The sequence below is a fragment of the Megalopta genalis genome, chromosome 17, assembly GCF_051020955.1.
Source record: "Megalopta genalis isolate 19385.01 chromosome 17, iyMegGena1_principal, whole genome shotgun sequence".
Classification (NCBI taxonomy): domain Eukaryota; kingdom Metazoa; phylum Arthropoda; class Insecta; order Hymenoptera; family Halictidae; genus Megalopta; species Megalopta genalis.
This window is the reverse complement of record NC_135029.1, coordinates 7,370,304-7,396,077: the sequence shown is the minus strand read 5'-3', so window position 1 is coordinate 7,396,077 and position 25,774 is coordinate 7,370,304. Positions and strand designations below refer to the sequence as shown.

At 35.7% G+C, this 25,774-nt stretch overlaps 1 protein-coding gene across 2 annotated transcripts; it reads left to right on the top strand.

Moving 5' to 3' along the window:
- Positions 1 to 6,940: 6,940 nt before the first annotated feature.
- Positions 6,941 to 25,773, top strand: LOC117225191 (uncharacterized). 2 transcript variants are annotated; one of them, XM_033478529.2, is made up of 5 exons: positions 6,941 to 7,755; positions 13,733 to 14,226; positions 14,428 to 16,400; positions 23,721 to 24,102; positions 25,065 to 25,773. In XM_033478529.2, exons 3-5 carry the CDS (start codon positions 14,518 to 14,520, stop codon positions 25,188 to 25,190), a joined length of 2,391 nt encoding a protein of 796 aa, XP_033334420.2. In that variant the 5' UTR covers positions 6,941 to 7,755; positions 13,733 to 14,226; positions 14,428 to 14,517; the 3' UTR covers positions 25,191 to 25,773. The 2 variants fall into 2 exon arrangements, with proteins under 2 accessions (XP_033334420.2, XP_076383241.1); XM_076527126.1 differs by having other exon boundaries at positions 13,733 to 16,400.
- Position 25,774: the final 1 nt, after the last annotated feature.

Sequence of the window (25,774 nt, the reverse complement as noted above, 5' to 3'; positions counted from 1 at the left end):
TGATATGATCAAATAATATAATAATGAAATAATTTAATTCATACAATTAAATATACTCGATGATATATATTTTTATATAATTCTCGATGCCACAATTTAGTTTACAAAAATAAAAATTTTTTACAATTATGGAACAAATGGAACAATAAATTGTTTCAAATGTGTTACTAAAGAAATTTATTGAAGGAAAAATTCAATACTCGGCGGATACTTCTTGCGGTTCGGTTCGTTCGAATTAGAATAACATTTTGGTGGCAAAACTAATTAAGAAAGAAGACAGGATCTCAGTTCTTGTGACGTGAGCACGGCGCAAAAGTAACGGGCACCGAGGTAGCGAGAACAGCACGCTGCGCTTTCAACGCAATGGTTTCTTATCGGACCGGTATTATACACCGGGTGTCTCAGAGATACGATAATTTTTAAATAGGCTTTTTGACAACAAGTAGAAGAGAATTTAGCTCTGTGTACTGAGAAAATTTTCTCAGATCACCTATCAATAAATCGTGCATATTTATTAACGATCTAGTAAATAATGCTATATTTATTTATTACTATTAAATATTTAATAATAATAAAATAATAAAATAATAAAATAATATAAATAATAAAAATATAAAATAATAAATTTAATAATAATTTAATGTTATTATCATACATATCCGACGTGCAGTCATCAGAGTGTAAAGGATTAAGTTATCAATAATTAATGTTCAACAGTAATGGCTCGTGAGCTAGCTCTCTGTCTTTGTCTCTATCTCATTAGTACTTGTCTGTCATTTACACTTATTCGAATTGTAAAGACATATTTATGGGGTATTTATTCGATATACAGGGTGTTTCATAATTCATGATACAAATTGGGTCAAGTTGATTCTATGGCTGGGGCTTCGTTTTCGAGAAAATTGAATTCAAGTATCAATAGAGTATGCGTGAACTTACTTAATATCCAGTCATTAGAGACCGCTAATACGATCGTCTGCATACATGATACAATGTCAGGGCTTGTTTACTATCAGGATGCGATTGAAGAATAACATTAAACACAGGATACTAAAATAATCAATATATTTTTCATTGAATTTAGTTAATTATCTTCAATCAAAATCTTGTTCAAAATCCATGTATTCAACTGATATTTAAATTTGACTTCTTTGAAAACAAAGCCCAATTTGTACCATAAATTATAAAACACTGTCTCATTTGGAATATATTATAACCAAAATCGCTAAAAATTTGAATAGATATGTTAAATTAAATAAATAAAAGATAATAAAATGTAAACAGCTACTTTTGGTGCTCCGTAGTAGACTAGGTTTCTCTATCATCTAAAAAAAAAAAAATTCAAATCAATTCTAGTTTTAAAAAACTTACTGCGTATGCTTCTAAAAATATACTGCAGGAGTATTTTTTTCAAATTGTAAGAATGTCAAAGCTATAAATCTTTGAAATACGTATACAACAATACGTACATACTTTCGTAGAAAGAAAATGTACAAAAAAAACATTGAATACATATTCTCGAAATCTTAAGCGTTCCAAATGCCAAAAATAAGAAAGAAGCTAAAAAATAATATATATTATAAAATATTTTATTCATTTTTGTAGAGAGATGAAGGGCAAAAGGGTTGGAGTCATGTAATGATACGTTTCTTTGAAAGACCTCGTTCAAAGAAATGCAATTCCAAGAATTTTTAATATTTTGCTTTAAGATAAACATGCTTCCTAATATAAAAATATGCATAAGAAATCAAAGCAAAATAGTTTTTGATTTCTTGTAAACAGTTTCAAAAAGAACATAAAAGATACAAGTATAGACCAGAATACTTTAAAATCAGTCACCCTGAATATGGATGATGTCTCTTAAAAAGAAGCATGAATTGGATTTGGTTTAAATACAAAGTTAGTGTCTAACATGCGAAGGTTAAAGTTGTTCACATTGTTAGGGCTTATAACATATTCAAAAATAATGGAAATCGGTGGTTTTTAATAAACTTTTATAATTATGCAACAATGTTCCACCAATTTCATTATCTTGAAAATGTTGTGCATAACACAACCGTAACGAAAAACATTATCCCTGATGTTTTTAATAATGACCTATCAAAAAGTTGTTTCGAGAAACCACCCTTAAAAAATACATCATTTTTTTAGTCCTTAACAAGTGATTTAAAATTCTAGGAAAATCTCCTAAATGAAATTTAGCTTGCAGCTCTACTTTCGCTTTCATTTCATCTAAATGTATTGTTGACAAAAATTATAGCATAGAAGTATTTTAGATAAAAATTGAGCAATTCTGACTGACGATAACTCCGCGAAAAATCATCATAGGATGATGACTTTTGTTAAAATTAAACCTTGAATCCTCTACTTTAAGATAATGTTTCTGGATTATAAGTTCGGCGCACTCTCACCACTGTTATTTTCGTTAATAACTCGTAAACAAAGCCGCGGATTGCATTTGCGCTATTTTCGCGATCTCAGGAATCATCCCTTTCCGGGTGTTAACATAATTATGAGACACCCTGTATATAGCGCGTTTGACTCCTTCGTGGCCTATCTTTTCTGGTATTGGTGGATAGGAAACTGTATACAGTGGTGAAACAGTTACTAATTGGTGAATGGGTGGGATGTAAATTCGTAGGAGTAGGTTTTCTAAGAAGGTTTGAAAAGATCAGGAAGTCGTTTATGGAGGTGCCGACGAAGTGCCCGATGACACTGAATATCCCTGGGCCCGTCGGTTGCTGAGTGTTTGGCTTGTTTGAGACCGAACAGTATTGTAGGCAAAGAACATTGTTTAACCCTTGAAGTACAGTCACTCACTGTACGGTAACGGATTCTTTCGTCACCCACACCAATATTTCGCTAATACATGCTTGCGACGTCTTGAGTTCGAGACCCCCGCTCCTATTCCACTAATCCACATGCAGCTTCGCCACTGTCGATAAAATGGGAAGGCTGCAAATATTCTATTGGAGCCCTTTTGATCAAAAGCGACTAATGAAGCGCCTTTTGAAGATAACAAGATTGCATTTACCAAGACATTGTTCAATTATAACAAAATATACCTGAGTAGATAGAAAAATATGTCTTGGCAATCTCTTTAATTGTGAAACAAAAACTCTAGTGCCGAAATATTGTGAAATTTACGAAAATGGATCGTGGCAAGAAATTCGGTAATAGTGAAATCACAATTAATTTATGTAAACAAAGTGATTCCATTAAAAAAATTATAATAATTAAAAGTTGTACTAATCGCAGTGCTAAAAGATAAATTACAACTACAATACCAAGATTTTTATAGATCGAATGGAATAAGAAACTATCCTTTTTCGTTATGAATAACTAATTTGTATATGTAATGTGAGATCAATTCCCCTTATTGTAACTATTATGAATGATCAAAATAGAATTTTCTGCACTGATGACTGTTAAAAGCAACTTAAATAATTTTTCTTTAACCACAATTATTGTAATCAACCGAAATAGAGTTTGTCTCAACTCCTATTATTAAATCAAACTAATTTCCCTCATCAGTAATGATTATGGGCAGTGAAACAATTTTTTCGATTAGCTATAACTAGACTATGAAAATTGTGTGTTTATATAAAATATGAGTACACAAAAGACGTAACAGAAGATTATTAACAGAAATCAAAATTATTAACAGAGAAAATCATGTTCTATTTAACGTTTGTTTGATGCAATTGATTCAGACAAATTTTATTTTGCATGAAGATTCAGTTTCACATCTGAAAACATTTAAACAACATATAATAATTGGTATACGTTGCTCCTTTTCATATCGATTACTACAGTTATAGTCCTTGGTATAAATACATTGAAATAATTTAATCTTCAAAGCATTTTCAATGCTGTTATTTGAAAATACAAATAATATCGATGCATTTCAAATAATGAGTACTTCGTTATTTTTTTATTTCCAATAACGAAGGCACAAAACGAACACAAGAAATAAACGTCAAAGTGATATACAACAAAAGATTTTATTTTAAAAAACCTTCATATTCATTTATTTTAAGCAAGGCAAGCAGATAGCACACGAAGTTTTAAAGACATTTGGTTTATGTCCATTGTAGACGTTCCGAACCAGATGTCGTTTTATCGAGACGACTTAACCCCTTAACCTACGATTTAGATTCGAAGATGTTGGGCCGAAATTGTATACAAGCTCGCGCAGCGTTCGGGACGTTCGCACGACTTGTGTAACACGCCAATCCGGGCAATTGTAAACATGACGAGCATCGCCCGTGGTAGAGTGGTCGCGGTTTGTAGATAGCACAGACAAGGCTCGTGATGTATTTCTATTATCTCTTCGTATCGTGATCAGTTTCTAGTTGTTCTTGATCGCATTCGCACGTCGAAATTTACGTTCATAAATTCTAGAAAAGCAACCCCACAAGATGTTCTCTAGGAAAAGATTTTGTGATGAAGATAGTGAGAATTGTGCTATCAATTTTGCTAATGAAAGTGACAGTAGTGACGAAATATGTAATTTTCGAAGAAAGTATAGGCGAATAATTATTGATGATACATTCGATGACGATCAACTACCAGAGTCCTGGCTTTGAAAAGAAAGAAGAAATAGTCCAAAAATCTGGGACTATACGATGACTCCTGGCATAAGAGAGGCAGCCTTATGTCAATTAGGAGGAAGTAGAGGAGAATTTGATACATTTAATCTAATATTTGATGATATATTTTGGAACAATATTGTGACCGAAACGAATCAGTATGCAAATCAAATACGAGAAAATCCACATACAACACGAAAAATTGACGACACTTGGTTTCCTGTAGACTCTACCGAAATTAAAAGATATTTCGCCGTACGCGGGCTATGCCCGTAATATTTACTTCTGGCCCGATCATCGTACGCGGGCTATGCCCGTCATTGTAGGTCAAGGGGTTAAAGACGTCCGAAACTGTCATTTTATTTTAAACACTTTTAAAATATGTCTTCACGGTGTTTTGAATATCCTAAATGTTTTTTAAACAAGTCAACCAAATGCTCTTAAATACAACTTTAATATGGGCGAAGTCGCCAAGAGCGCACCGATCACTGATTAGCACGATGGATTTTCTCTTGATACTCACGCTAGCGACCGCGTGAAGGACCAGGCATGTATGCATGTCGCACTCGCAATACGGGCGATTGAACGATCGCGTGCAGCCCCATGTTTGGGTCCAGACGGAGCCATGATCTTATGTATACAAACATTTAGAACTGAAACTTTGTTGTTATTATTATTATCATTATTATTATTATTATTATTATTACAACTATCTTATCGTACATAATAATTACATCTGCTACATCAGTTTTTATATTTGTTGCCGTTGCTGTAACATAAATAAGCGATAGAAGACACTGCGTGTCAAACGGTCAAGGCAAGCCTCAAGCTCTGAATCCGAGAAAACCCGGACGTGGTACGGCAAGAGTTAAGCACTTTGCTTTTTCTTCGTTGACCTTATCGATGTAGCTAGGAAATTTTGTTTCTACGGCGTTACAATTCAAACAAATTATGCAACATAGAGAAATTATTTAGGTATTTTAAAGAAATTAAATAAAGAGTAATATACGCGTGCGAATTTTTAAATTAAGAATTGTCATTTTAAGGAGATCAAATGTGTAAAAGCTTGATGTATGAGTATATATTCTTCACAAATTATTTTCATTTTATAATAAAATAATATATATATAATTTTATTATATTATATATATATATATATATATATATATAGTTATGATTATATGAGTTATGATTAAATCACGGATTTTATGCATTTATAAGAAACATGAATAGGAACAATTTCAAACAATGGAAATATTAAAAGAATTTAAAAACATCTATGTATTATTTTCAACTGTATGCAATTATTAAAGAAAGAAAGAAATTTCTATCTGACTTGGGTTTGTTGCAATCGATGAAGATCATATTTATTTTGCATAAAGATTCGCAGTCTAGTTATGATAAGTATGCGAGCGGGGATCACGATCTTCGTATCATTTTTCAATATTACCACATTCATTTATGCGGATTATATAATTAGAATTCCTGACAGTTTGCGGTTCGCTTTTCTTTTGAAACAGAAATTAATCGCATCAATACACAGTTACAGAATTCTTTTTCATTTCCTAATGGAGTTGTTCACGAAAGTATTCGAACGCCTTTTAAAACGGTGTAACTTTTTTATAATTTGTAAATAAAAAACGAATTTCTTGGCATTTATTTAATTTTATTTCAATATGTATATTACGGGATATTAAACATACCTCTATCCAAATAAACATCGTAAAAACTTCAAAAATTCAGTACCAAAGAAATTGACTAATTAGTATAATTAGATGATGTCAGTGTAAACCAGGCCAGACTTGATAATTAAAACAAAATAACATATCATTTAAAATAGTATTTCAAATAATATTATTTCAAAAGTGATCACGGCATGGAAATATAATTATGAAATGAAATAAATTAATTCTTAAAATAATAGTTAGGAAATAATTATTTAGAAAAATATTTCAGATAATGTTGTTTCAAAAGTGAACAGAGGCATGGGAATAATTATGAAATAAAATAACACGGTATTTAAAATAATACTTCAAATAATGGTATTTCAAACGTGTGATCATAGGCATCGAAATATAACATCGTAATTACAAAATGTGAATAGAAATAAAATGACACGTTATATGAAATAATATTTCAAATAATATCATTTCAAATGTGCTCAGATCTGTATGTTGATTGAAAAATTAGAAATCCTAATATTCATATATGTAGCGCGCTGTCTCTTTGTCGCGGAGCGTATTGTATTCGGGCGTAGAATTGTTGAAGACACCATGTAGAATTGAGGAGTTGTTGAGAAGCACTCGAAGTGGGGTGGCGCTCTCTCGTGTGCGCGGCGTGCGTGTGCCTCGGGACGCGCAATGGCCGCCGTGACCTGACGTGCGGCAGTTCAATGTCAATCGTCTTTAATTTTCCCGTTTTAATTCACCGCCCCACGCCCACGAAAATGCGCGCCACCTCGTCGTGCATACAGTCGACGCGGTTCTGCGACACGGAGTGCTTCGGTGACGACAGGCTCTTCGGATTTCTCTGTGCGTTCGGTAACACGGTTTCCTCGCGGATGTTTTCACCGCCTCCGAGATCCGCCGTGGAGGCTGACACGCGTCCGAGCGTGTCGGAAGAGTGTCCGTCCAGATTGTGCTGCAAGAAATAATTGGCCGAAGAAAGGAGAAAGAAGAAAGAATCGCGCCAGTAATCATGAATTTCCGACGTGTGCCCCTCTCTGGCAGCTTTCGTGTCTCGTGAAAGTGGGCCCCCTTACGGATCACGTTCTCGACTCTGCCGATTTTTCATACGCGAATGCGAGAACAGTCCGCGTCAAGAAGAAGTGCCAATTGACGGTTTAATGCGCGCGTTAATACGATACGTGCTGTACACGAGTGCTGGCTTTGGCTCTCCGCGTTCCATGTGCTGTGTCCTGTGACCCGCGCTTCGTGTTTCATGTTCCGTGGTCCGTGCTCCGTGCCGGAGACAATTTTCAGTGCGATCCCGAGTGACAGCGATGCGAGGTGAGAATCACTGACAGAAGCAACAAGTGGTTTCATGCTTACACCGGGGGATGAGAAGAGCTTGCGATCGCTTTGAACCAATCACGGTTCCCCGACGTGTGCTGACCGTGTTTCCGGCAAGGAAAAAAAGCCGCTCGACAGCCAAGGTTCAAAGGGCAAGTATAATAATAGGATGTTTACCGCAATGCGTTTACTAAACCAACTAAACGAACTGTGTACATCATTTGAGAAGATTGAGGGGACTTTGCAATTATACGCTCGACATCCGACCTGTCTTTTCATTGTGGATTTTTCTGCCGTAAGATTCGCTTTGTCACGATATACGCATACAGCGAAATAGGGATATTAAAGAACGGGATATTAACCTTTTAGGTATGGCTGAATTCTGCGCGAGGCTATTTCTCTGGACGGCAGAGTCTGATGTGTACTGTACAGAGGGTGTCCCAATTTTGGGTGTCCCAAAAATGTCTCGCAATCCGAAAGTGGCGGGTTTCTCAGGCCATTTGAAGCAACTTTTTCCTTTACAAAAATTTTCTCCGAGTCACCGTTAACGAGTTATTAACGAAAAACCGTGACCAATGAGAGGCGAGCTCAGCTGGCGCGAGGCGATCGAGCCAATGAGCGGAACTGGGCTTCGTGCGCTGGTTGGCTGAGCCGCCTCGCGTCAGCCGTACTCGATTCTTATTGGTCACTGTTTTTCGTTAATAACTCGTTAACGGTGCCTCGGAGGAAATTTTTGTAACGGAAGAAGTTGCTTCAAATGATCCGAGGAACTCGCCATTTCCGGATTGCGAGACATTTTTGGGACACCCTGTAGACTGTTGTAAATCGATGTGAAGACAAAAGAAGTGTGAAACAATGCATACGAAGACGATTATTTGGTTCAAACGATGAGCGAGTGAGCTACTAGAGCAAGCCGCTATAGTGGCGTGTCGTGCCTAAAAGGTTAAAGGGAGCAGTTAAACGCTATCCAGTAACATTATTTGTTTCGTTGCTCTAGAACTACTTATGTCGCCAAGTTTTCGTAAACGCGGTACTAGAATTTTATAAAGAAACTTCTAGAGATGCTGTTTTATAAAGAAAAATCACGTCGAAGCCGATGTTCGTAAATCAATGACTAACCGGCCCCACCGTGACAAGAGTTGATTTATTCGAATAACCTGCGTAATGGACACGGATCGCGAATGTAATTATATTGTATCGAGGATGCCAGGCATAAAGTAGCTAAAGTACACTCGCTCTGCGTATCGGAATAGTTCGGAAGCGCGCGTATCAAACTTTCCATCAAGATATTTGCATACCGTTGAAAAAGAGACGTGTGTGTATATATCTGACATTTAATTGTGGTATGCTACAGCATAGTATAGCATAAGTATGCGAAACCTGATCAGGATATCCAGGAAAACAACTTCTCTACACGCGTTTGAGTTGAGTTACGTTGCGCGGGAATTATGGAAACCTTCGACTTTAATCAGTTTGGGATTTGAAAGCGCTACTTTATACATTAACTTAGATTCTAAAATGATTTATAATATATAAGTTGATATCGAATATTTGGGAATATTTGAAATGTTGTGTACACTTCCTTATGTGAAGCAATGTTTTAATAAAAGTTTCCTATCAATGGTTTATATTTAGTTTTTGTGCCTCAATTCTTCCTTATCATTCTTGTCATACCCCAGTCATTTATCTGTTCGCTCATAAACTACATATTTACCCTCTAAATACCGTTTGCCCCCGTTTCGCAAGTACCAATATCTGCGTGGTATTATAAAAATAGAAATTTCATCTCTCATTTCTTGAAATAAAATGTTTATTCTTTAAGTTCCCTCCCTCTCTAATTGTTCTATGTTTCCTGTTAATACCAATTAGAACTTTTATTACTTGATTGTTAGGATTCAATTACTAACAGCACATCCAAGGTTTCAAGCAGATAATTGAACTACATATTTATTTATATATGTTGAAAGGTTTAAACGCGTTTTAGAAATAATTACTGCATTGAAGATAAGACGATAGTTAGTATAATTGTGTTTAATTAAACAAATTCGGAGAGTTTTGTCAGTATCAGTTATCGTTTTGTCAAATAGATTTTTTTGTTGTTGATCGTAGGTCGGACGATAATCGTGTCTGTATGTACCATAAAGTTGAATAACTTAAATTTATTTTACAATGTACGATATTGTTTCATCAACTATTATTAAAGGTAGTTCACAATTAAATAGCGAAGAAAATTACATTTTTTTACCATTTCATTGCCAATTTTATTTATTATCGACACTGATCTGTACAAATATAACCTTTGTATATAGCTTTCTCACATTTTTTGGAATGAGCCCACTATTTTATAGAAAATATTTTCAATATTCTTCATAGAAAGAAGTTTAATACGGTCATTCCGAAGAGTTTATTTAGTCACGGCAAGCACATTTCACGTCTTATTCAATTTAGATAAGATTATTGAATGTCGTCTCACCGTTGCTTATTACACAATGTTAACAAAAACTGTACACAATTTAAAAGCAATAAATGCTACCTTGAAATTTTGCTAAAAAAATATTTGATTCTATTCCGCGAAACGAAATTAAAATGCAACGTAACAATTGGTCTATTTCTTGTAGATAATTATAGCAATTGTATTTCTTCGAAAGAAGTGTTATTATATGCGCTCTGATGAGTTTCATGAAATGTGAAATAATTTTTCGAAAACTTTGTATATTTGATCTAAATTATTAACAATTACTCGACTAATTTATTTAAATGTTAATATGACACGACGGTATAAAGAACTCAATAAAAATGTATGCAAGCAGAAAAAAACATTGGAAGATATAAGACAATATGTGGACTATGAATTTGTAAGGAAAATAAAAATGTTCTGTTTCGATTGCAAAACACAATAGAAAATTATTTTTTCTTTCAGAAACTCGTTTTTTAAAGAGTTGCTCTTTCTTGCACGAAAAGATAACACACGTGTCCATAGATTTCCATATGTGATAAATAGTAAACAAACATTAGCTTTTAGTTACATGATATTTAATTACAAACGTTGAAATTTAACTTAGGCTTGTCTATCAAGGATGTTTTTTGGATTTTTAATATTTTTCGGATTCCGAGTCATACAGTAATAGTTTTTATGCAGACAGTCGACTTTCGAAGCAATATAAATATTCGCTCTTATAAGGTGATACATTATTAATAGTGACACATTAAAATTTTAAAAGGTATCTTTTGACTATTTTGGTAAAAAATAGTGTTAAATTAGAATTTTAAAAGGTATCTTTAGACTTGATCCTTTTGGTCAAAACTGTGTTAAATAAAGAAGAAATACAACCGGTTTTGGGATTACGAAAACAAAATTTATCAATTTCAGAAATGACAAAGTCTTCGAAGTAAAGTCGAAAGTTATTTACAATTTCTTGAATGATGTGGGTAATTTTGATACAAAAAAGACTCTCCACGGTTTCTAATCATGAAAAAAGGTGCTACATTTTGCGTGCTGCATCAAATTCTTGCCTCGTGTCACGAGAAATTTCTCGGAAAGTTGGAATTGAGACTAATCCTATAAACGCTCGTCGTATAGTCCAGACATGTGAGAATATTACACGAATAAAACTGAAACAAAGATCTTCATTGACAGCTGGATAAAGGGATTATATTGTTAACATTGTAAAATTATAAGCGTAGCGAAAGAAGAAACGACAAAAAATTATACATACTTACTGACGAGATAAGATATTCTAAATAGGGATGGTCGAAAAACCTTTGATTATCGCTATCATCATTTAGTTAATCATTACTAATTTCACGAAAAATTGACATTGAGCACTGCTTACTACAATTTAGTAAAAGCATAAATTAGGAGGCTTGTTGTACACATTGGTGCTATTAGTTTTATTTTTCAGTAGAATTACAGTTAGTGTTGGGCATTATTTAAGTAAATGTTCATTGAAATGATTATTTCAATGAAATATCATTTGTTATTTGTAAATGTAAATAATAAAATTTATTTGTTATTTATAAATATAATTTCAATTGTTACTTATCAATTATCGTTTAATTACTTATTATGTATTTATTATTTATTCGGCACAAAGAGTCGAGCATATGTCATCGCTCTAGGCGATAATTATTGGGTTCACGAAGAAAGACTCAAGTGCTCGAATAATAATAAATGAAAATTAATATTTACAGGCAAACTTCCAAAAGAGACCTGCCGTCGATCAAGTTGGCATTTGGAAGGGTGAGGGGGAGGTGAACGGATCTCAAATATAAAATATTAGCTTCGGGCATTTAGTAGTTTTCAAGATATTAATTAAAAATCTAAGCTACTATTACAATGAATCCTGTGTATACCTACGCTTCATCGCGGTGTGTGGGTCAGCAGGGGCCCCCCACTTTTGCCGGCGGCCACTATAACGGGTGAACTTCTAAAAGAGATATCTATTTTATACGGAACAGAGAGAGAGAGAGAGCCTGATTTCAGAGATATTTACATACATGTGGACCATTTGCCTGCAACAAGGGTGTCCTTCGCGTCCGCACTTTCCCTTACCAGTCTACAGTCGGAGGTTTGTAGTGGATTTCAGGGTTGCTGGCAAATGATCGGTCACGCTGGTGGTCATGGACCTAAGAGTATGCATAAGAATATACATTCGATTTGACTGAGGAATCATTCGAAACTATTCGACTCCGTTCGATTCCCAGTATGGACCAACTAGGTCCATGCTACCACTCGAATATAATCAAGAATGCACGAAAATAGCCGAAGTGCATGTAATCTTCCTTTACCGTGAATTTTCACGTTCCACCCCCTTTTCTGCGACCTAATCTTTATGAATATTCTTAGGTCCATGACCACCAGTGTGTCCGACCATTTGCCTACAACCCCCCGAAATCCATTACAAACTTCCCACTGTAGACTAAACAGGGAAAGGGGAGGTGGATGCGAGGACGTTCCCGTTGCAGGCAAATGGCCACATTGATGACCACAAGTAAAATGCATGCATTAGTAATGTTTGAATAGGCGTCATTCAATATGTTAGTGAACTTAGTAGAATTTCTAGCACTAAAAGTTTCTTGTGAGTAGGATAGATGTCCCAGTTTCCGTGCCTGTCGCAGTTTCCGTGCCCCAGATTAGAAACGTATAGAAAAAACAAAGCTTTGTATATAAATTGATACCTATCTATGAATCTTACAAGTTGCTAAGTAAACATAATAAAAAAATATGGATCATCAGTTTATATGCATATACAGTAAATATGCCCCAATTGTCCATTTTTGTTTACAAGCTAAAGGAAATTTAGGGAGAATTTACTGCGAAACTTTTCTTTTTCTATACATTTTCAATCTGGAGGCACAGAAACTAGAACATCTACCCCATCTTGAAAACTACTAAATTCCTGAAGCTCTTCTCCCACCTTCCTATACGCTCTCATAATGCCACCTTGATCGGCGACAGATCTCTCTCGGAAGTACAGCCATAATTATTATAAGACATACGAAAAATAAACAAAAACTATTTATTATTTGGTTTTCATCAAAATTCGAATGGAAGATAACATGATATAATATACAACAGACGAAAGTTGAAGCAAAAATTATTTTTTATTTGTATTTCCCCGAAAGTTCAAATAAAAATAACATTTTATTTTCAAGTAAGAAATAATAAATAAATTATTCGTGAAACTATTTAAATGATTTTTTAATTAAATAAAAAATGTAATTATTATTTGAAAATTAAATATTAATTTAATTTCCGACTTGCTATTTATTATTTAAAATAAAATTTGGCCAACTCTGACTATAGTTTACACATTTTCAAAAGATAAAGACTGTCTTTTATATGAAAAAATTGTCTTTTGAACGATCTTCGTGCTTTGATGATTTAAAAATCATTAACAACTGTTGACAACACGTTCGAGCGAAAACTGTAACGAAAATAGGAAATTTTCGCTCGAAATACAATGTCTTGTTTTATTGTACCCTATACATATATATATATATATATATATATACTAACCATCAATTTATTATTAATTAAAATCTGTAGATTTATACACATACTACCTATTATTGAGAATACGGTGTCCAGCGATGTGAACAAATTCAAACTAAACTTGTTCTCCGTAGGTGAAGTGGCGAAGATAGCAATTAGATGCGTCAACAGTGGAACGATCATCGGTGATTCGCCGTTCCGTGAACTACTTAATACAGGGAGCCACACGAAATGTTACTTTCGTATTTCACGGGGAAATCGCGTCTGACCAAGCAACGATTGCGGGGACTGCAGGAAAAGTGTTGCAAGGCTACGAATGCACTCCAGTGGAACGCAGTCGGTGAAACGAAATTGTGCAAATATGCTGGAAGCAATGACACGTTAATGGACAACACTTTCGACGACCGTGTGCAAAAATGGAAATAAGAACAGAAAGATAACATTCTATTTCTACACGTATCTTTCAACAAATACGCATCGAAGCGATTGCCGATGATTACTTTCACGTTTAAGAATGACACATATTTGTTTGACTGCGTACGGTCGGAATGCTTTTACAAAATATTCTTCGTACCGCACGAGAAGCTTCCAAATCGGTTGAATTGGAAGAATTACACGGAAAACTTGGGTAGGTCGTTTCCTTAGGTTTGGAAGAACTAGAATCTGTAGTCATTAAAATTCTTCTCGACGTTCTTGGATTGTTGCACAGCAGTTTGTAGGCAGACAGAAGTTTGAAACTCGGCAGTTCTGTAAAGAAGGAAGATTCGAAACTTTTGTTTGTCTCGATGAACACTCGTCACCAAGGAATTTTCTCTATTTCTTTCAACAGAGAAGTGTGCAGAGTACCGGGTCCGCTGATAAATACCTTCGGAACGATCGTTCTTTATGGTCGTTAAAAGTTGCGAATCGTTCTCTAAATATGGCCGCGGAGATAGACGAAGCGGTACCAGGGGCACCCTGGTACGCGAAATTCTTCGAGTACTGGAGAAACCGAAATCGAGTGGGCCCAGGCAAAGTGGAGTTTCCCGACTGCGACTTTTTCATAGTTGGACCACGTCGAACCTTGCGAGTGTTGAGGCCGACCTTGAAGAGCGGTTGGTTTTACGAGAACACCAACGATAGGCCCGAATCGGTTGCCGACAATTTCTTCACCCGTTGGTCCCGAAGACCGCATTCGTCTGGTAACTGTAGGTGTTCGTTTCGACAGTCCCGGCGCTTGAGCACCACCGAGGAACAAATCATATCTGCGGAGTTAAATAGAATTAGAACGAGCCTCTGTGAAGCCGACAAAAACGAGCGGGCGATCGAGGAATTGGAGCAGAGGGTCTCGATGAATTTGCAGAGGTTGAAAGTACCTGAGAATGAACAACCAAAAGCAGATGGGAACGACGCAACGAGCATCGAGGAGACGATCCTAAGCGATCAACAGGTGGATGAGCAAACGATCAAAAATAAGATTGTCAAGGATTTAGAGAAGTATATCAACGTGCTTCTCGAAGAGATTCTCGACGACACTGTGAAATACATCGCCGGCGCTGAAAGCTGTATCACGAAGGACTTATCGGATTCGAAACCCAAGGACTCGCAGCCGCGATCGGACGAAACTAGAGGGACCTCGGATAATGGAAAATTTACGAGCGAAAGGTACACCGGTAACGAGGAAACGTTCAACGATATCAGCTTCTCCTTCCATCCAGATACGATCGACGAGAAGCAGAAAGAATCCGAATGCAAGAGTGAAATATCGAGTAACGAGGAGGAGGGATATGTGAATCGCGGGTTCATCGGTTCCACGATCGATCCAGACTCCTTGGACTTCTACTTGCGTCGATCGGCCGGCACGGAAGTCACCTTGGAGCAATTGGATTGCATCGATTCAGGGATAAACAGCGTCGAGACGATCGAGTTCCAGCCGGATCAGGAGCCCAGCCTGGAGCAGTCCTTGCTGAAGATCATCGATGAGAAACTCGGCAGATCGTTGCCTCTGAGGAACAGTTGGGAGGATTTGTGCAGCACAGGTGGCCAGGACGACGATCCTCGGGGCCAGCCGACAAAGAGAACGGACGAGGAGGTGATTCCGAGAAGTGGCAAGCAGCTGAGCAACGATGGAGGCACCGAGGGATCGGAGGTCACTGGGAAGAATGATGCGGAAAGCGGCGAGCCGCAGGATCCGAGCGTTCAAACTGCCGGGGGAATCGATATCTCGACGGATAATCTTGAGGGTAGAGAACCAGCGGTGGATCTCAAGGAGCTAGAGGAAATTGTTAGCGAGCCCAGTTTCGAGAATTTGCGGCTGGAATTCAAGGACAACGCCAACGAGCCGTCCTTGAGACACAAAAAGGGCAACGCGATGTCGAAGCTTTGGGAAAAGTTGTGCGTGAGTCCGGACGAGTCGAACGAGTCCACGGTGAGGAGCAACGGGAACGAAAAACCGCCGCCGTTACAGCTTAAGAAGGAAGTGTCTTCCATCGAGCTCGAAGATTACAAAAAGATGTGGCCGGACACCGGCTACGAACAGAATCCCCGTGATTTGGTCACCTTTAGGAGAAACCGGAAACCCATGATCGTGTTCATTCACGGATTCGGCTCATCCGCGGAGATCTTCGAGCATCAGCTTCGTTATTTCTCCGCTCTGGGCTACCCTTGCATCGCTCCGGATATGCTGGGACATGGCATGAGTTCGGCACCTAGTCGGTCCAGAGATTATCACTTTAACAAACTCCTAAAGGATCTTGACGCGATCCTATGCAATTACGCCTTCAAGCCTGGACAGAAGTGCGTCCTAGTTGCGCACAATTACGGGTATGTACACTTTTCTCTGCTTTCGTTTATTATTTTCGATTTTTATCTTTTACCGGTATTTGAATCAAACTTTTATTTACATATATGCATGCGTATGTAGGCGACAGGTGTTACGAAAGGGACACGTATTGAAATGGACATTGTAAATATTCTGAAAAGTTTTGCAGCAACGAATCGTTATCGTATCAAACATAGTGGTAATACGCGATTGAATTTTGTCGACAGTTAAAGTACAATTTTCGTCAATTTCTCGAAACGTTTTTCGTATTATCGTTATTACAATTTCTTTTCTACCGCATTTCAACAAATATTTCTTGACGAACAATACAGTTCGTTGTCTTTTCATAAATATTATTCTAATTATTGTTTAGGTCTCTAATTTATTTGTTAATATAGAGGGACATTCCTTCGGTAACTGTACCTTTGAAAATTTTACTGTAATTCTGAAATGTGTTAAAAAATCTGTTTAAAAAGCTGTTTAAAACATTGTTTAAAAAAGCTCTATTTTGTTATTCTCTTTCAGTTCAAATACATTACCTGAAAAATGAAACTTTGTTAATACCAATAAAATATGAAATGTGATAGAGAAAATAAAATAGGAAGGATATTCAGTAAAATCAATTGTGAAATCTCTTAATATAGCTAAGTCACATTTTTAGTTCGACTGGTTAAGCAGTCTAAATACTCAGAAACTACATTTGTTGTAGATAAGTTGAAAAGTGCTATACATTTTAAAAAAATAGTACTTGATTTCTATCAACAAAATGAAAACGCTAGCCCCGACTGGCTTCTCATAGATCGGTTTCTCCGTGTGCAAAATACAGTAAATTCTCCCCAATTGACGCTCAGATTGTGAACAAAAATGAACAATTTGAGAAGAGGAGATACGTCTTTATAGTTGTTGACAGTCGGTAACTATAAAAACGAGCCGCAAGTCTTGAATAATCATCTCTCCCCAAATTATCCATTTTCGTTAATTAGGGAAGACTTTATTGTGTACACTGAGAGAACATTTGCGTCGAGCAAAACTTACTCTAGAAAATCGCGTAAACATTTTCTTTAGGTAAAATAAAGTAATAATTATATATATGTTAAAATTTTATTTATTTAATGTCTTGTTGACTAGAGCTAAAATAGGGAACCGAGCAGCATAAAATCAAATTTGAAATATTTAACACCAAAATCAGTGTGGGCCTGTGCCATTAAAACAACCGTTTTGATTTTGTGGGTCTTTTATGGACGTGACTGTGCCAGTTAATATGTTAACTATTCTTATTATTATAGCAGTCACTCGTATGAGCTTTCACTCGTGAAAAACACATTTTTCGTTTCACTAATGAATAGCATTTTTTATATTCATGTTCTTTTGTTGTTCAATTTTTACAAAAGATATGTTTAAATTAAAAATACGTTATAACGTTGAAAATTAAGAAGTTTTGTATCGTATAAAAGCAGCGATCACGATAAGTACAATACTATAGGACATGATTGATTGTCGCATAAGAGCAGCAATGGGAGGTAATAAAATCTGAGTGTGAGATGTACTATACCTTCTACACACGCTGTAACTGGGGTTAAGTAATGCCAAAAGTTCGGTAACTCTATTGAAAGCACGTTATGCTCTGGTAAACAAAAGAAGGTAGTATTATATAAGCAACAGTTTGAAAAATTAGTAAAATATCTATCACAACACTGATCTATGGATTGCAGAATGGAGATTTCAATTACCGCTAAATTAGCGACGCAGACAAATGTGTATTTATACGTAACGTTTACATTTTACCTATTTTCCTCCTTTTTCATATAAATCAATATTTTTTTTTGGTAGCTGACGTTTTGCATTATTATGTATTTAGCATTAACGAATTAGTGTGAAAAAGAAGAACTTAGTCGTCAACTTCGGAAACCTTGAAAGTATTAAGAAAACAATTACTAAATTTTTCTCCATTAACAATATTTATAAAATAGTCCAAACAATTAGTTTCAACAATCATGATTCTAGTATAGAGTGACGGTGCACAAGAATCGAATAAGAAGCGAAATACGAAGTTTTATTTTTATAGCATATTTTCGAAAAATCTGATTATACATAAAAATGCATAGACCAATTATAACGAACAATTTTTATTTAAAATTAAAGGATCTCATCGTGAATTCAAAACAAATAACTAATAGTGACAATGATATTACAGAAAATTGTTTACATTGTTTGAAAATGTCCATGACTCACGCCTTTTATCATTACAGAGTTATTTAAGTTTGACTAGCAAAAACTTCGCATGCGATCGCGTAGCTTATCTTCGGCTATTTAAAAGCATCTCGTGTATCGTAATTGCGGGTTACGAGCGAGACTATGCCTTATCGAATATCTGAACATTACAAATTCCTTGACGTTTGGATAGGTGGATACGTGTGCAATTAGCTGCACGCGTTTGGTTGACAGAACGGATAATATATGAAATCGCATTTAATATCTAAATTCTTGAGACTTTTTGGATGGATCAGAGTGATTAATCAATTTTTACACGATTTTATCATTTAAATTTCTTTTCCCTTAATCGGAACAAAGAAATAAATCAAATATTCTGTATTCACAGTGAATTATTCATCGATGATTAACTCTGCAGTTATTTTCAAAATACAATTAAGGCAAATCCTGGCGTTTGTAACGACTCGCAAATTATCGCCATTTTAAATATTTCTTATTTCTCTGTTCTTATTACGGGGAAAAGAAATTTGATTACAAATTGGGACGTCTCCCCTATTTGGTTTAAAGTTTTAAAGGGGTGTAAAGAAATTTTATGACGATATCCACGACTTTATGAGCATGGTTAAATATGTTAAGGCAAGACGTAATAGTGAATACTTTCGGTTTTCCCGATATAGCTACTTGGTTATTGCATCGTTGCATAGTGATCAACATTTCCGTCTGATTTCTAATTATATCGCATACATTCCATGCTTCCGTAATTTCTAAAGAATTTAAACGACGAAGTGACATAAACATCTTAATATGGTATCTCGACGTTTTTTCCTAGTGATTCATACGTTCAGTTTAAAATGGGCGATTAGAATACACGTAATCACATGCAAGATTCTCTTTCAAACTAAAAACTTCTCGTTAATAATTACTAACAAGAGAAGGACCTCGATTGTCCGACTTCGATTTTAACGGGTGCTTGCAAGGTGACAGTATCAAAAAATCCTAATACGTTTCTTCATAATAGACCTTCGTTTTCGAGATATTTTTATTTAAAGCTTTGTACACACCTAGTAAATGAATTATTTAACACTTCAGCAGAACAAATTGTAGATAAGTCGATAGGGCGGTTAAGTAGAAAGCTGTAGGTAATAGATTCGAATTTCGTCGTTGTTATAATTTTTTTCTTTCTTTTCTTTTTTTTTTTACCTACTATCTACAGCTTTCTAGTCAATTGCTCCATCGACTTACTCACTACAGTAATGTCTCCCTATCTGTCGCCGGGACCGAATTCTAAAGTGTCGAGAGTAGTAAGCAGGATTGATTTCTTCGAGCCTCACGGCTCGCCTTTATTGTTGCCGACACCTCGTGAGAGAGAGAGAGAGAGAGAGAGAGAGAGAGAGAGAGAGAGAGAGAGAGAACGAAACTCGAGTCGAGCGAAACTATGTTGTATACTATGTATGTAAGGCAGCGGTCAGCATCGGAGACAGCCGGTCTACAACATTGTAATGATAGAATAAAAACGATGACTTAACTTTTTTATTTCTAATTTTTTATACATGAAAATTTTTTTAATACATTGGTCACATTTTTCCAATTAAAATGATACCAAACACGACATGCTTTAGACCATTCTTATTCATTATACGTAATATGTAACTTATTTTATTTGCGAAAAAAAGCATTACAAAAACCGATTTTTAACATATGAAATATTCAAGGCAAGGTCAAAGAAAGTATGTTCATATGTTTTTCGAAAGAAAATACAGTAATGTCTCCCTTACTGACGCTCAGATTGTCCACTAAAATGGATAATTTGGGAAGAGGAGATACGATTATTCGAGCCTTGCGGCTTGTTTTTATAATTGCGGACAATTTATAACTATATTATAAATTGTCCATTTTTGTGGCCAATCTGGGCATCAATTAGAGAGACATTACTGTATCACCAAAGTTGTGCTATTCAAGCCTACGTTAGACACCGGGACTAGGAAAGCTTTACACGGATGGAAGGCAGAAGGAAACGAAGACGGCCGTGAATGAAGAGTTCCATATTTGAAATTTGCTGGGACGGGAGAAGCGACATCATTTTGAGGACGAGCCTACGTGTGTTCACCAACGCCATCGAATTTTAGCATAGCGAGAAAATCGATAAATTACAGGGCCGTAGCAATATCTCGGCGCCGGGATTGGCATACTCAAGTTGCGCCGAGAAGAGAGACATTACTGTACTTGTTCTGTTAAAGAGTGTTAAATGATTCATTTACTATGTGCGTACAGAATGTCTCGAAAACGAAGGCCCATTGTGAAGAAACGTATTAGGAGTTTTTGATACTAGATATGTACTATAAATTAATAACTGTATAACTATAAGTCGAAGCAAGAGTGGATGGTGAATAATCCTTCGCTCATTCCCTTCGTTACGAAGAAGTCCAAAAAGTCGGTGCTGCACTTTATGTGCGTGTGCCAATATGTGAGCTCGCCAGTAGCAACCACGTTGAGGTTTAGTTTGTTTATATATATATATAGCTTCTAACAGGATATTACACTGGGGATTTGACGTTCTAGCACTCTAAAAAATGTGTTTGGCGTTCGAGTCGCAAAGAATGAGCCAAATCTGATGTAATATCTAACCAGAGCAACAAGGAAATCTGTACCGTTAAAAAATTGCAAGATATCAAAATTGCAGTTGAACCATCACGCATGAGAAAGGAAGTAGATCAATGTAAAAGATGCCAAAGATACGGCCACGCAGAAAAATATTGCTCCAGATAAGCAAGGTGTGTAAAGTGTGCGGGATACTATCGTACAGTCGACCGGAGAAGGAAAATCTGGGACAAGCACGTAAAGTGTCTCAACTGTGATGAGAATCAGCCAACGAACTGCAAGGGCTGCATGACATATGCCGCAGCCTGGAAGCAAAATGCAACGCAAACACTTACCGACCCAACGTCATACATAATCCTACACGATTCTACAGAAGAGAAGGAGTTTCCTATACTGAATCGACGAGTCGATTGAACTCGACGATGACAAAGATGATGGTAGAAATAAAGAATATCATCAGCGAGTAATTGAAACAGTGTTGCTTAAATATTTGTCTGTCAAAGATAACAAACGAATCTGAAACAGCTGATACGTGAATATTGGGAAAAGTCTTCGAGTTTATTGTGTACACCACCAATAGTCGCTAACTCTTGTGCGGTAATCGCGACCTACGCGAAGCGATGCCGTAACAATGAGGAGAGTTGCATTAATTCTTCGCGCGACATTGCAACACGATATGCATACGTAGGCAGTTGGTTAAGTTCACAAACCACGTATAGTTCAGTAGCCGTTACGCGATTGCATTACAAAAATTAACACATGTCCTACCCGGATTGTGGTATTTACCTGAGAATGTGGCGAACGTTCTAACACCTTGGTATGAATTGTAGGAAAATTACATACTTGGTTGTCTAGAAGAGAAATTAATCTCTTGCCCTATAACGTTAAGACGAACACATGATGTATGCTATTATATTAAATTGAATTTATTAAATATAGATATCCCTTAACTCGTAATAGTGTACAGAAAATATTTCGTTCCAAGAAAATTCCGTGATACCGTTAATCACGGAATTGCCGCGCTAGAATTTAATAACGAAAAGAGGTTCCATTCCAAATCTCTTTTTAAAATTGTTTTATCGTTTGTTTTAAATTATATAAACACATTGACATGGAAAACAAAAATATATTTTTATCTCGTTGAAGTAATTTATATAAGTTCGCATACAAATGATGAAATGAATGAATGTAAAAAATTACAAACAAAATGTAAACTTGATTGCAAATGACGCGTTTATTACTCTGTGATGTTGTGAAACGATTAACAATGAGAATAACTCTTGCGAACTTGGCCACGAAGTACGTAAACTTCGGGGAAAGCAATTAGTCCTCGGAAACACGACCTTCCACCAGGACGCAGGAAACTAACGCTGGGTATTTTTGGACTTAGTTAGTTTTTCTGTGAAAATTATGTATTATTATCAGACTGTGCGGATCTTTATGCAAGATAAAAATAGTCCTCATTAATTGCAAGATATAGGAACTGCATAAAAATTTATTCCTTTTCTTAATAATATTGGTGAGTAGACAGCAATGCAATAATATCTTCAAATTGTTTAAATGATTTTGCTATTTTTCATTTGGTCTGCTCATTTTTGTCATAAATGCATAAAATCCGTAGTCCAATTATTATACATATAAAGGACAGGTAAGATAAAAAAATGAATGCAAAATGCAGGAAAATTATTTTTTTATTCATCATTTTCACAATGTATACACACAATAGTAGTTTTCTAATACAAGACTGCCCTGTTCGCCTCTATGCTGAATACTTGCAGCAACTGCGTTTAGCGAGCGTAACATTGTTTACGTACTTTAGAGTGACCCAGAATTGGCAGGCCGAGGGTTGATTGATTTTGAAACGCTCTTAGTTCCTTTTAGAAATTTGCGAACTCAGCCTTTACAAGAAACTTCCATTATTATGTTAGAGTAGAGCTTTTTCTGAACTCTATTTACGCGAACGAAATTTTTGTCAATGCCCGGTTTTAGAACTCCTAGCTGAGCCCTTATTATCCGAACTAGTACCGAACATCACCCCAACTATACGAAAGTCAATGATACGATGGGCTGACGATGATACAGACCCACCTTTGTGAGCAATTTTCGCCCACTTATAGTATTCGAAAAATTGTTTCAATCATACCTTCTGACTTCGAATACATATTGTCTATCATTGGTTTAGAAGATATTTGAATTTTAGCGATGCATAGTTTTGGCACTCACCTATCTAAAGTTGGCGTTCAAAAATACGACCTTCAGTCTGAATGCTCTAAAGATGTTCTAAAAAAGACACTAAAATTCAAATATCTTTTTTTTTTATACAACAGGAAGAGAAATTAGGAAAGAGTTACATGACTCATCCGGTATAACGCGTATCACGAAGAACCTTTATTGTAACTACAACATGAAGAAATCCATGTCAATACGTATAGCCCTCGAGTTGAATACATATTGAATATTGCTGTACCGTACAGTGACAAAGTTTAAGATTTTGCTAATTTCGTTTGTCACAGATGCAGTTTTGCTGCCGCCTTGGCCTGTAAATACGATAGTAATATACATCAGCTAGTCTTAATATCCGGAGGTGGACCAACTCCTTTAGCAGCGCCGAGCACCGAAAGCGCCGGTCACTGTTGCCTCAGAGCGATCCTCGCACCTTTCCTAATGTGTGGCCTTCACAGAGACATATTATATTCAGCGAGGGGCCGACAACACCCTTACTGTGGCCCCGAGCCACCGGAACAATGGCCCTCGCACATGAAATATGTTTTGGACGGCATGATTTGGCCGGATGGTGACTACGTTTTCCATAGAAGGATATGCACGCCGACGCTTCTTATACATGGTTTAAGGGACAATAAAGTGTCACTGGTGCAGGAATGCCAAATGGAACGGGTATGTTTTTAAGTATATTATTTTTTAATTTGAATTTCATCTGTTTCACATTTTTTCAATATCATTCGCCACTTGGTGATGAATTGAATGCAAAAACAAAAGAACAGTGCGAGAAACAATGAACTTTGGATTAGATTTCATTGAAGTTGTCCTTTTATATAAAACAATGTGTGATTGCAAGCGTGTTTCTCGATCATTACATTCATACTTAAATAAATGGTTCAAGTCGGACATAAACATATTGGGACACCAGTGTACCGAAGTATAACAGAAACCTGTTATTTCCATAATCTTTAATTATTTAGAGATTATAAAAACGTTAACTGATTTCGATGAAATTTTTACAACAATGTTTAAAATTAAATTATGCGTTCAAAGAAAAAAGTTAAAAAATATACCTTTTTTTGTCTTTCTTGCCATTTCAATTTTAATTTTTGCAAAATTTTTTCGGTGATTGTTTAGTAAACTAGAGTCTCTCTAGCAATTTAAAAAATTCAAGTCATTTGGTTTAATGTTTTAAAAATTATTCTGTATTAAAAAATGTCCGAATATTTCCGTGGTCTACATTAATATAAATTTGAAATTTAACAATAACGCGTGAAAAATATTTGATGGGAGAAGAAGAATTTCAGCGTAAAAGGAGAAAGGAATTATTGACGTTTTTCCAATGGGATTATAGACTTTTTAGAAGCGAGTATTTTTTGGAAATATTTAAATTTGCGTTCATTGTGGGTCGCAAAGTGCATCAAATAGTGTAAGTATTCAAAATAACATTTTATTGAAAAAGAACGCGTTTATGGATTTCAAATCGTCTCTAAAAGAATGATATTGAGAAAAATCAATTTTATTTGGAGAATTATTTTCATGATCGTAAATGACAAAGATGTGATTTCATTTACATGTTTCACGCTGCGATTCTCGATAGAATATGCTAATTGTAGTTTTCTTTTAAAATTTTTCAGACCATGCTGAAAGCTTTTCTGGAGGCGATACCATCAGCCGGCCATACGCCTATGACTGACTGCCCGGACCAATTGAATCATATGATACATTGTTTTATAGATTTATGGAAAAATAAAAAATGGTAGCGGTAATATAGTTAGGTTCGTGACATTTTTTATAAAACATGTTATTACATAATAAGATTATATTTGATTCAAGTTCACTGTACGGGTATTCGACTCATTGTACATTTTAACGAAAAAAATATGGTGCCTTATGTTTAAATTGCTTCGGCAAATTTAATGCATCGAGACAAAGATTAGAACCTACTGTATATAATCTAGTTTTATATTGGTGAAAATTCGTTTGTATAGATACTATTTTATACGATTGTAATGCTGTAACCAATCTTTTTATAACTATTTTTTACGAAACTTTTTCTATAACGTTGCGAGAGACGGAGAAATAGCTGCAGGCGATTATTGACATTTTGAAACATATTTCATTAGTTCACATGATAACTGTGCCAAAACGTGTACACGGTTGTTATATCGACTGTTCAACTTTACGCGGCCTTAACGACGGTTGGTTTGTAAATGAAGTTGTAAAATACGATCTAGAGGCTATGTGGTAGCGTATAAGTTATACCAAAGATGATTTATACAATGTGATTTTCTCTATTCTACTGGAGTATAACTTATTCGTTTACAATAAAATTGTGTACAGACAC